Source organism: Oncorhynchus kisutch, linkage group LG11 (genome assembly GCF_002021735.2).
Source record: "Oncorhynchus kisutch isolate 150728-3 linkage group LG11, Okis_V2, whole genome shotgun sequence".
NCBI lineage: Eukaryota > Metazoa > Chordata > Actinopteri > Salmoniformes > Salmonidae > Oncorhynchus > Oncorhynchus kisutch.
The window spans coordinates 90,174,849-90,187,564 of NC_034184.2; the positions used below are offsets into that span (position 1 = coordinate 90,174,849).

A 12,716-nucleotide genomic window follows, 5' to 3' on the forward strand; every position below is an offset into this window, starting at 1 on the left:
CTGTAGTGTATAGTGTGGTTATGGGTAATGTAGTGTATAGTGTGGTGATGGGTAATGTAGTTTATAGTGTGGTGATGGGTAGTGTAGTTTATAGTGTGGTGATGGGTACTGTAGTGTATAGTGTGGTGATGGGTACTGTAGTGTATAGTGTGGTGATGGGTAGTGTAGTTTATAGTGTGGTGATGGGTACTGTAGTGTATAGTGTGGTTATGGGTACTGTAGTGTATAGTGTGGTGATGGGTAGTGTAGTGTATAGTATGGTGATGGGTACTGTAGTTTATAGTGTGGTGATGGGTACTGTAGTGTATAGTGTGGTGATGGGTACTGTAGTGTATAGTATGGTGATGGGTACTGTAGTTTATAGTGTGGTGATGGGTACTGTAGTGTATAGTGTGGTTATGGGTACTGTAGTGTTCAGTGTGGTGATGGGTACTGTAGTGTATAGTGTGGTGATGGGTAGTGTAGTTTATAGTGTGGTGATGGGTAGTGTAGTTTATAGTGTGGTGATGGGTAGTGTAGTGTATAGTGTGGTGATGGGTACTGTAGTTTATAGTGTAGTGATGGGTAGTGTATAGTGTGGTGATGGGTACTGTAGTGTATAGTGTGGTGATGGGTACTGTAGTTTATAGTGTGGTGATGGGTAGTGTAGTGTATAGTGTGGTGATGGGTAGTGTAGTTTATAGTGTGGTGATGGGTACTGTAGTTTATAGTGTGGTGATGGGTACTGTAGTGTATAGTGTGGTGATGGGTAGTGTAGTTTATAGTGTGGTGATGGGTAGTGTAGTGTATAGTGTGGTGATGGGTACTGTAGTTTATAGTGTAGTGATGGGTAGTGTATAGTGTGGTGATGGGTAGTGTAGTTTATAGTGTGGTGATGGGTACTGTAGTTTATAGTGTGGTGATGGGTACTGTAGTGTATAGTGTGGTGATGGGTAGTGTAGTTTATAGTGCGGTGATGGGTGGTGTAGTGTTCAGTGTGGTGATGGGTAGTGTAGTTTATAGTGTGGTGATGGGTAGTGTCCAGTGTGGTGATGGGTAGTGTATAGTGTGGTGATGGGTAGTGTATAGTGTGGTGATGGGTACTGTAGTTTATAGTGTGGTGATGGGTAGTGTATAGTGTGGTGATGGGTATTGTAGTGTATAGTGTGGTGATGGGTAGTGTAGTGTATAGTGTGGTGATGGGTACTGTAGTTTATAGTGTGGTGATGGGTAGTGTAGTGTATAGTGTGGTGATGGGTAGTGTAGTTTATAGTGTGGTGATGGGTACTGTAGTTTATAGTGTGGTGATGGGTACTGTAGTGTATAGTGTGGTGATGGGTAGTGTAGTTTATAGTGTGGTGATGGGTGGTGTAGTGTTCAGTGTGGTGATGGGTAGTGTAGTTTATAGTGTGGTGATGGGTAGTGTATAGTGTGGTGATGGGTAGTGTATAGTGTGGTGATGGGTACTGTAGTTTATAGTGTGGTGATGGGTAGTGTATAGTGTGGTGATGGGTAGTGTAGTGTATAGTGTGGTGATGGGTAGTGTAGTGTACAGTGTGGTGATGGGTAGTGTATAGTGTGGTTATGGGTACTGTAGTTTATAGTGTGGTGATGGGTACTGTAGTGTATAGTGTGGTGATGGGTACTGTAGTTTATAGTGTGGTGATGGGTACTGTAGTGTATAGTGTGGTGATGGGTACTGTAGTTTATAGTGTGGTGATGGGTACTGTAGTTCACAGTGTGGTGATGGGTAGTGTATAGTGTGGTGATGGGTAGTGTATAGTGTGGTTATGGGTAGTGTAGTTTATAGTGTGGTGATGGGTACTGTAGTTTATAGTGTGGTGATGGGTACTGTAGTTTATAGTGTGGTGATGGGTACTGTAGTGTATAGTGTGGTGATGGGTACTGTAGTTTATAGTGTGGTGATGGGTACTGTAGTTTATAGTGTGGTGATGGGTACTGTAGTTTATAGTGTGGTGATGGGTACTGTAGTTTATAGTGTGGTGATGGGTACTGTAGTGTTCAGTGTGGTGATGGGTAGTGTAGTGTATAGTGTGGTGATGGGTAGTGTATAGTGTGGTGATGGGTACTGTAGGGTATAGTGTGGTGATGGGTAGTGTATAGTGTGGTTATGGGTACTGTAGTTTATAGTGTGGTGATGGGTACTGTAGTTTATAGTGTGGTGATGGGTACTGTAGTTTATAGTGTGGTGATGGGTACTGTAGTGTATAGTGTGGTGATGGGTACTGTAGTTTATAGTGTGGTGATGGGTACTGTAGTGTATAGTGTGGTGATGGGTAGTGTAGTATATAGTATGGTGATGGGTACTGTAGTTTATAGTGTGGTGATGGGTACTGTAGTGTATAGTGTGGTGATGGGTACTGTAGTGTATAGTGTGGTGATGGGTACTGTAGTTTATAGTGTGGTGATGGGTACTGTAGTGTATAGTGTGGTGATGGGTAGTGTAGTTTATAGTGTGGTGATGGGTAGTGTAGTGTATAGTGTGGTGATGGGTAGTGTAGTGTATAGTGTGGTGATGGGTACTGTAGTTTATAGTGTGGTGATGGGTAGTGTAGTGTATAGTGTGGTGATGGGTAGTGTAGTTTATAGTGTGGTGCTGCTCTAGTTTCAACTGTTCTGCCTTATTATTATTCGACCATGCTGGTCATTTATGAACATTTGAACATCTTGGCCATGTTCTGTTATAATCTCCACCCGGCACAGCCAGAAGAGGACTGGCCACCCCACATAGCCTGGTTCCTCTCTAGGTTTCTTCCTAGGTATTGGCCTTTCTAGGGAGTTTTTCCTAGCCACCGTGCTTCTACACCTGCATTGCTTGCTGTTTGGGGTTTTAGGCTGGGTTTCTGTACAGCACTTTGAGATATCAGCTGATGTACGAAGGGCTATATAAATACATTTGATTTGATTTGATTTGGTGATGGGTACTGTAGTTTATAGTGTGGTGATGGGTACTGTAGTGTATAGTGTGGTGATGGGTAGTGTAGTTTATAGTGTGGTGATGGGTACTGTAGTGTATAGTGTGGTGATGGGTAGTGTAGTGTATAGTGTGGTGATGGGTACTGTAGTGTATAGTGTGGTGATGGGTACTGTAGTGTATAGTGTGGTGATGGGTACTGTAGTTTATAGTGTGGTGATGGGTACTGTAGTGTATAGTGTGGTGATGGGTACTGTAGTGTATAGTGTGGTGATGGGTACTGTAGTTTATAGTGTGGTGATGGGTGGTGTAGTGTTCAGTGTGGTGATGGGTACTGTAGTGTATAGTGTGGTGATGGGTACTGTAGTTTATAGTGTGGTGATGGGTGGTGTAGTGTTCAGTGTGGTGATGGGTACTGTAGTTTATAGTGTGGTGATGGGTAGTGTAGTTTATAGTGTGGTGATGGGTAGTGTAGTTTATAGTGTGGTGATGGGTACTGTAGTGTATAGTGTGGTGATGGGTACTGTAGTGTATAGTGTGGTGATGGGTAGTGTAGTGTATAGTGTGGTGATGGGTAGTGTAGTTTATAGTGTGGTGATGGGTACTGTAGTTTATAGTGTGGTGATGGGTACTGTAGTTTATAGTGTGGTGATGGGTACTGTAGTGTATAGTGTGGTTATGGGTAATGTAGTGTATAGTGTGGTTATGGGTAATGTAGTGTATAGTGTGGTGATGGGTGGTGTAGTGTATAGTGTGGTTATGGGTAATGTAGTGTATAGTGTGGTGATGGGTGGTGTAGTGTTCAGTGTGGTGATGGGTAGTGTATAGTGTGGTTATGGGTACTGTAGGGTATAGTGTGGTGATGGGTAGTGTATAGTGTGGTGATGGGTACTGTAGTTTATAGTGTGGTGATGGGTACTGTAGTTTATAGTGTGGTGATGGGTACTATAGTGTATAGTGTGGTGATGGGTACTGTAGTTTATAGTGTGGTGATGGGTACTGTAGTGTATAGTGTGGTGATGGGTAGTGTAGTTTATAGTGTGGTGATGGGTGGTGTAGTGTTCAGTGTGGTGATGGGTAGTGTAGTGTATAGTGTGGTGATGGGTAGTGTATAGTGTGGTGATGGGTACTGTAGTTTATAGTGTGGTGATGGGTAGTGTCCAGTGTGGTGATGGGTAGTGTATAGTGTGGTGATGGGTAGTGTATAGTGTGGTGATGGGTACTGTAGTTTATAGTGTGGTGATGGGTAGTGTGGTGATGGGTAGTGTAGTGTATAGTGTGGTGATGGGTGGTGTAGTGTACAGTGTGGTGATGGGTACTGTAGTTTATAGTGTGGTGATGGGTAGTTTATAGTGTGGTGATGGGTAGTATAGTTTATAGTGTGGTGATGGGTAGTGTATAGTGTGGTGATGGGTAGTGTAGTTTATAGTGTGGTGATGGGTAGTGTATAGTGTGGTGATGGGTAGTGTATAGTGTGGTTATGGGTACTGTAGTTTATAGTGTGGTGATGGGTACTGTAGTTTATAGTGTGGTTATGGGTACTGTAGTGTATAGTGTGGTGATGGGTAGTGTAGTGTATAGTGTGGTGATGGGTAGTGTAGTGTTCAGTGTGTTGATGCGTACTGTAGTTTATAGTGTGGTGATGGGTACTGTAGTGTATAGTGTGGTGATGGGTACTGTAGTGTATAGTGTGGTGATGGGTAGTGTTCAGTGTGGTGATGGGTAGTGTAGTGTATAGTGTGGTGATGGGTAGTGTAGTGTATAGTGTGGTGATGGGTAGTGTAGTTTATAGTGTGGTGATGGGTACTGTAGTGTATAGTGTGGTGATGGGTACTGTAGTGTATAGTGTGGTGATGGGTAGTGTAGTGTATAGTGTGGTGATGGGTAGTGTAGTTTATAGTGTGGTGATGGGTACTGTAGTTTATAGTGTGGTGATGGGTACTGTAGTTTATAGTGTGGTGATGGGTACTGTAGTGTATAGTGTGGTGATGGGTAGTGTAGTGTATAGTGTGGTGATGGGTAGTGTAGTGTATAGTGTGGTGATGGGTAGTGTAGTTTATAGTGTGGTGATGGGTACTGTAGTGTATAGTGTGGTGATGGGTACTGTAGTGTATAGTGTGGTGATGGGTAGTGTAGTGTATAGTGTGGTGATGGGTAGTGTAGTTTATAGTGTGGTGATGGGTACTGTAGTTTATAGTGTGGTGATGGGTACTGTAGTTTATAGTGTGGTGATGGGTACTGTAGTGTATAGTGTGGTTATGGGTAATGTAGTGTATAGTGTGGTTATGGGTAATGTAGTGTATAGTGTGGTGATGGGTGGTGTAGTGTATAGTGTGGTTATGGGTAATGTAGTGTATAGTGTGGTGATGGGTGGTGTAGTGTTCAGTGTGGTGATGGGTAGTGTATAGTGTGGTTATGGGTACTGTAGGGTATAGTGTGGTGATGGGTAGTGTATAGTGTGGTGATGGGTACTGTAGTTTATAGTGTGGTGATGGGTACTGTAGTTTATAGTGTGGTGATGGGTACTGTAGTGTATAGTGTGGTGATGGGTACTGTAGTTTATAGTGTGGTGATGGGTACTGTAGTGTATAGTGTGGTGATGGGTAGTGTAGTTTATAGTGTGGTGATGGGTGGTGTAGTGTTCAGTGTGGTGATGGGTAGTGTAGTGTATAGTGTGGTGATGGGTAGTGTATAGTGTGGTGATGGGTACTGTAGTTTATAGTGTGGTGATGGGTAGTGTCCAGTGTGGTGATGGGTAGTGTATAGTGTGGTGATGGGTAGTGTATAGTGTGGTGATGGGTACTGTAGTTTATAGTGTGGTGATGGGTAGTGTGGTGATGGGTAGTGTAGTGTATAGTGTGGTGATGGGTGGTGTAGTGTACAGTGTGGTGATGGGTACTGTAGTTTATAGTGTGGTGATGGGTAGTTTATAGTGTGGTGATGGGTAGTATAGTTTATAGTGTGGTGATGGGTAGTATAGTTTATAGTGTGGTGATGGGTAGTGTATAGTGTGGTGATGGGTAGTGTAGTGTATAGTGTGGTGATGGGTAGTGTAGTTTATAGTGTGGTGATGGGTAGTATAGTTTATAGTGTGGTGATGGGTAGTGTATAGTGTGGTGATGGGTAGTGTAGTGTATAGTGTGGTGATGGGTAGTGTAGTGTTCAGTGTGTTGATGCGTACTGTAGTTTATAGTGTGGTGATGGGTACTGTAGTGTATAGTGTGGTGATGGGTACTGTAGTGTATAGTGTGGTGATGGGTAGTGTAGTTTATAGTGTGGTGATGGGTACTGTAGTGTATAGTGTGGTGATGGGTAGTGTAGTGTATAGTGTGGTGATGGGTAGTGTAGTGTTCAGTGTGTTGATGCGTACTGTAGTTTATAGTGTGGTGATGGGTACTGTAGTGTATAGTGTGGTGATGGGTACTGTAGTGTATAGTGTGGTGATGGGTAGTGTTCAGTGTGGTGATGGGTAGTGTAGTGTATAGTGTGGTGATGGGTAGTGTAGTGTATAGTGTGGTGATGGGTACTGTAGTGTATAGTGTGGTGATGGGTAGTGTAGTTTATAGTGTGGTGATGGGTACTGTAGTTTATAGTGTGGTGATGGGAAGTGTATAGTGTGGTGATGGGTACTGTAGTTTATAGTGTGGTGATGGGTAGTGTAGTTTATAGTGTGGTGATGGGTACTGTAGTTTATAGTGTGGTGATGGGTAGTGTAGTGTATAGTGTGGTTATGGGTACTGTAGTTTATAGTGTGGTGATGGGTAGTGTATAGTGTGGTGATGGGTAGTGTAGTTTATAGTGTGGTGATGGGTAGTGTATAGTGTGGTGATGGGTAGTGTAGTGTATAGTGTGGTGATGGGTAGTGTAGTGTATAGTGTGGTGATGGGTACTGTAGTGTATAGTGTGGGGATGGGTAGTGTAGTGTTCAGAGTGGTGATGGGTAGTGTATAGTGTGGTTATGGGTATTGTAGTTTATAGTGTGGTGATAGGTAGTGTATAGTGTGGTTATGGGTACTGTAGTTTATAGTGTGGTGATGGGTAGTGTATAGTGTGGTGATGGGTACTGTAGTTTATAGTGTGGTGATGGGTAGTGTATAGTGTGGTGATAGGTAGTGTAGTGTACAGTGTGGTGATAGGTAATGTAGTGTATAGTGTGGTGATGGGTTGTGTAGTGTTCAGAGTGGTGATGGGTAGTGTAGTGTACAGTGTGGTGATGGGTAATGTAGTGTACAGTGTGATGATGGGTAATGTAGGTTACAGGTGATGATGGGTAATGTAGTTTACATGGTGATGATGGGTAATGTAGTGTACAGGGTGATGATGGGTAGTGTAGTGTACAGTGTGGTGATGGGTAATGTAGTGTACAGTGTGGTGATGGGTAATGTAGTGTACATGGTGGTGATGGATAATGTAGTGTACAGGGTGATGATGGGTCATGTAGGTTACAGGTGATGATGGGTTATGTAGGTTACAGGTGATGATGGGTCATGTAGTTTACATGGTGATGATGGGTAATGTAGTGTACAGGGTGATGATGGGTAATTGCGTGTACAGTGTGGTGATGGGTAATGTCGTGTACAGTGTGGTTATGGGTAATGTAGTGTACAGGGTGGTGATGGGTAATGTAGTGCACAGTGTGGTGATGGGTAATGTAGTGTACATGGTGATGATGGGTAGTGGCATGTACAGTGTGGTGATGGGTAATGTAGTGTATATGGTGATGGGTAATGTAGTGTACATGGTGGTTATGGGTAATGTAGTGTACATGTTGATGATGGGTAATGTAGTACACATGGTGGTGATGGGTAATGTCATGTACAGTGTGGTGATGGGTAATGTAGTGTACAGGGTGAGGGGTAGAGGTGATTTGAGAAAGGCTTTACAACCTCACATTTGAAGGGCTTCTCTCCAGAGTGTTGTAGAGAGTGAACCTTTAGCGACATGCCGCGCTTGAATGACTTCCCACACGTCTCACAGGTGAACGGCATGTCCTTGGTGTGGGCTAGACAAACAGACAGACAGACAGTCAGTAAGACAGAACTATCACCAGTTACAGACATGTCCTTAGAATCTACACAGGAAACAAATCAGACATCATTGAATGTCTCTCTACAGGCCCATATCCACTGACTACAGTATATTTACTCCTACTGACACATTCCCCCGTCCCCATCCACTCTGACCCCCCTGTCCTCATCCAGTCTGACCCATTCCCCCCTGTCCCCATCCAGTCTGACCCCCCTGTCCTCATCCAGTCTGACCCATCCCCCCCTGTCCCCATCCAGTCTGACCCATCCCCCCCGTCCCCATCCAGTCTGACCCATTCCCCCCTGTCCCCATCCAGTCTGACCCATTCCCCTCCCTGTCCCCATCCAGTCTGACCCATTCCCCCCCGTCCCCATCCAGTCTGACCCATTCCCCCCCGTCCCCATCCACTCTGACCCATTCCCCCCCTGTCCCCATCCAGTCTGACCCATTCCCCTACCTGTCCCCATCCAGTCTGACCCATTCCCCCCCTGTCCCCATCCAGTCTGACCCATCCCCCCCTGTCCCCATCCAGTCTGACCCATCCCCCCTGTCCCCATCCAGTCTGACCCATTCCCCCCTGTCCCCATCCAGTCTGACCCATCCCCCCCTGTCCCCATCCAGTCTGACCCCTTCCCCCATGTCCACCATCCAGTCTGACCCATTCCCCCCTGTCCCCATCCAGTCTGACCCATTTTCCCCTGTCCCCATCCAGTCTGACCCATTCCCCCCTGTCCCCATCCAGTCTGACCCATTCCCCCCTGTCCCCATCCAGTCTGACCCATTCCCCCCTGTCCCCATCCAGTCTGACCCATTCCCCCCCTGTCCCCATCCCCTCTGACCCATTCCCCCCCTGTCCCCATCCAGTCTGACCCCCCCGTCCCAATCCAGTCTGACCCATTCCCCTACCTGTCCCCATCCAGTCTGACTCATTGCCCCCCTGTCCCCATCCAGTCTGACCCATCCCCCCCTGTCCCCATCCAGTCTGACCCATCCCCCCCTTCCCCATCCAGTCTGACCCATCCCCCCCGTCCCCATCCAGTCTGACCCATTCCCCCCTGTCCCCATCTAGTCTGACCCATTCCCCCCTGTCCCCATCCAGTCTGACCCATCCCCCCCATCCCCATCCAGTCTGACCCATTCCCCCCTGTCCCCATCTAGTCTGACCCATTCCCCCCTGTCCCCATCCAGTCTGACCAATTTTCCCCTGTCCCCATCCAGTCTGACCCATTCCCCCCCGTCCCCATCCAGTCTGACCCATTCCCCTACCTGTCCCCATCCAGGCTGACCCATCCCCCCCTGTCCCCATCCAGTCTGACCCATCCCCCCCTGTCCCCATCCACTCTGACCCATTCCCCCCCTGTCCCCATCCAGTCTGACCCATTCCCCTACCTGTCCCCATCCAGTCTGACCCATCCCCCCCTGTCCCCATCCAGTCTGACCCATCCCCCCCTGTCCCCATCCAGTCTGACCCATCCCCCCCTGTCCCCATCCAGAGTGACCCATTCCCCCCTGTCCCCATCCAGTCTTCGACCATCCACCTGAAGGAAGAGCGGCGAACGGGATCCCTATTATTCCTGTGGTTAGACCTTTCCCGGTACACACTCTGGATAGTCGACCATTAGGGTCCGGGCTAATCAGCCACCATCTAACTGGCCATGGAGATGCAGGGGAGTCATGAGGAGATAATCAGTCTCTTCCTTATTGACTCTGCTGTGTTTCCCATGGTATTAGGCCTTCCCTGGTTGGCTCGTCATAACCCCACCATTTTCTGGCAACAGAGGGCTCTCACGGGGTAGTCGCGAGAGTGCTCGGGGAGGTGTGTAGGGGTTTCCGTTGGTGCTACCACGGTGGAAAGTCCAGACCGGGTCTCCACCGTACACATTCCCCTAGAATATGCCGATTTGGCTCTCGCCTTCTGTAAAAAGAAGGCAACTCAATTACCATCCCATCGAAGGGGGATTATGCGCTAAATCTCCTGGTAGACGCTGCACATCCCGGAAGTCACGTGTGTCCCCTGTCGCGAGCGGAGACGGCGGCTATGGAGACATATGTCTCTGAATCCCTGCGTCAGGGGTACATTCGGTCCTCCACTTCACCCGTCTCCTCGAGTTTATTTTTTGTGAATAAGAAAGAGGGAGGTCTGCGCTCGTGCATTGACTATCGAGGTCTCAATCAAATCACGGTGAGGTACAGTTACCTGCTACCTCTTATCGCCATGGCGATTGAGTCAATGCACGGGGCGAGCTTCTTCACTAACCTGGATCCCAGGAGTGCTTACAACCTGGTGCGTATCCGGGAGGGAGACGAGTGGAAGACGGCGTTTAGTACCACTTCAGGGCATTATGAGTACCTCGTCATGCCATACGGGTTGATGAATGCTGCATCAGTCTTCCAATCCTTTGTAGACGAGATTTTCAGGGACCTGCACGGGCAGGGTTTAGTGGTGTATATCGATGACATTCTGATATACTCCGCTCCATGTGCCGAGCATGTGTCCTTGGTGCGCAAGGTACTTGGACGACTGTTGGAGCATGACCTGTACGTCAAGGCTGAGAAATGCCTGTTCTTTCAGCAGGCTGTCTCCTTCCTGGGGTATCGCATTTCCACATCAGGGGTGGAGATGGAGAGTGACCGCATTGCAGCCGTGCGTAATTGGCCGACTCCCACCACGATTTTTAGGGTTTGCCAATTACTACCGGAGATTATCCGCGGTTTTGGTCAGGTGGCTGCCCCCATTACCTCACTGCTGAAGGGGGTACTGTACTTCTGCAGTGGCCGGTTGAGGCGGAGAGTGCTGGACCATCCGGATCCCTCTTTGGCGTTCATAGTGGAGGTGGACGCGTCCGAGGCTGGGATAGGAGCCGTGCTCTCTCAGCGCTCGGGCACGCCACCGAAGCTCCACCCCTGTGCTTTCTTCTCGAAGAAGCTCAGCCTGGCGGAGCGGAACTATGATGTGGGGGACCGGGAGCTGTTGGCTGTGGTTAAGGCTTTGAAGGTGTGGAGACATTGGCTTGAGGGGGCTAAACACTCTTCTCATCTGGACTGACCACCGCAACCTGGAGTACATCCGGGCAGCTAGGAGACTGAATCGTCATCGGGCAAGGTGGGCCATGTTCTTTACCCGTTTTGTGTTTCCCTGTCCTACAGACCAGGTTCCCAGAATGTGAAGGCAGACGCACTGTCCTGGCTGTATGACACAGAGGAGTGGCCCATGGATCAGACTCCCATTCTCCTGGCCTCCTGCCTGGTAGCGCCGGTTGTGTGGGAGCTGGACGCGGACATTGAGCAGGTGTTACGTACAGAGCCTGCTCCACTCCAGTGTCCCGTCGGGCGTCAGTAAGTTCCATCTGCTGTCCGTGACCAGTTGATCTATTGGGCCCACACATCACCCTCCTCTGGTCATCCGGGGATCGGTCGGACGGGCGCTCTGTCTAACTGGGAAGTACTGGTGGCCCACCTTGGCTAAGGATGTAAGGGGTAATGTTTCCTCCTGCTCGGTGTGCGCCCAGTGTAAGGCTCCTAGACACCTGCCCAGAGGTAAGCTATATCCCTTACCCGTTCCAAAACGGCCTTGGTCACACCTGTCGGTAGATTTTCTGACAACACCACGATCCTGGTCATTGTGGATCGTTTCTCTAAGTCCTGTCATCTCCTCCCTTTGCCCGGTCTCCCTACAGCCCTACAGACTGCGAAGGCCCTGTTTACACACGTCTTCCGGCACTACGGGGTGCCTGAGGATATAGTGTCTGATCGAGGTCCCCAGTTCACATCGGGAGTTCATGTTCATGGAACGTCTGGGGGTCTTGATCAGCCTCACCTCGGGTTTCCACCCTGAGAGTAATGGGCAGGTGGAAAGAGTGAACCAGGATGTGGGCAGGTTTCTGCGGTCCTATTGCCACTCACCAGTGGGCAGAATTCGTGCCCTGGGCAGAGTACTCACAGAGTTACCATGCCGATAGCACTCACAGACCGTTACTATGATGTTACCATGCCGATGGTACTCACCAACCATGTGCTTTCTGACGTGGGCCATGGTGTAGAACTTCTTCTCACAGATCTCACAGCAGAACTTCTTCTCAGCGTAACCGTGAACAATCTTGTTGTGCTCATGGAGAGACCAGAGCTTCTTAAAGGCCTTGCCACACGTTACACACTGAAACACACACTCATTGAACTCAGTGGATGACACAATTCAGTTGAAATGGTGCATGGTGCAGTGGTACTATAGTAGTGGCAGTAGTATTGTTGTAGTAGTGGTGCAGTAATAGTAGTAATGGTATAATAGTATTGTTGTTGTAGTAATACTGTTGTAATTGTCACTAACCCATACAGTCTTCTCACAGTTGGTAGTGCAGTAGACAGCAGTAGTAGTAGTAGTAGTAGTGTAGTAGTAGTAGTAGTAGCAGTCGTGGTAATAGTAGTAGTAGCAACAGTAGTAGTAGTAGCAGGAGTAGTAGTCGTAGTAGTGGTAGTAGTAGTGGTAGTAGTAGTAGTAGTAGCAGGGGAGTAGTAGTAGTAGTAGTAGTAGCAACAGTAGTAGTAGTAGTAGCAGTAGTAGCAGTAGTAGTAGTAGTAGTAGTAGTAGTAGTAGTAGTAGTAGTAGTAGTAGCAGTAGTGGCAACAGTAGTAGTAGTAGTAGTAGTAGTAGTAGTAGTGGCAACAGTAATAGTAGTAGTGGTAGTAGTAGAAGTAGTAGTAGTAGCAACAGTAGTAGTAGCAGTGTAGCAGTAGAAGTAGTAGTAGTAGTAGTATCAACTGTAGTAGTAGTAGTAAT

The 12,716-nt window shown here is 47.6% G+C and overlaps 1 protein-coding gene across 1 annotated transcript in view; it reads right to left on the minus strand.

The window, feature by feature from the left end:
• zbtb47b (zinc finger and BTB domain containing 47b) overlaps positions 1–12,716 on the minus strand; it is a 147,226-nt gene that overhangs the window by 16,860 nt on the left and 117,650 nt on the right. The window contains 2 exon segments of the mRNA XM_031836471.1: positions 7,801–7,916; positions 11,948–12,095. Of these exon segments, the coding sequence (XP_031692331.1) occupies positions 7,801–7,916; positions 11,948–12,095 (264 nt within the window).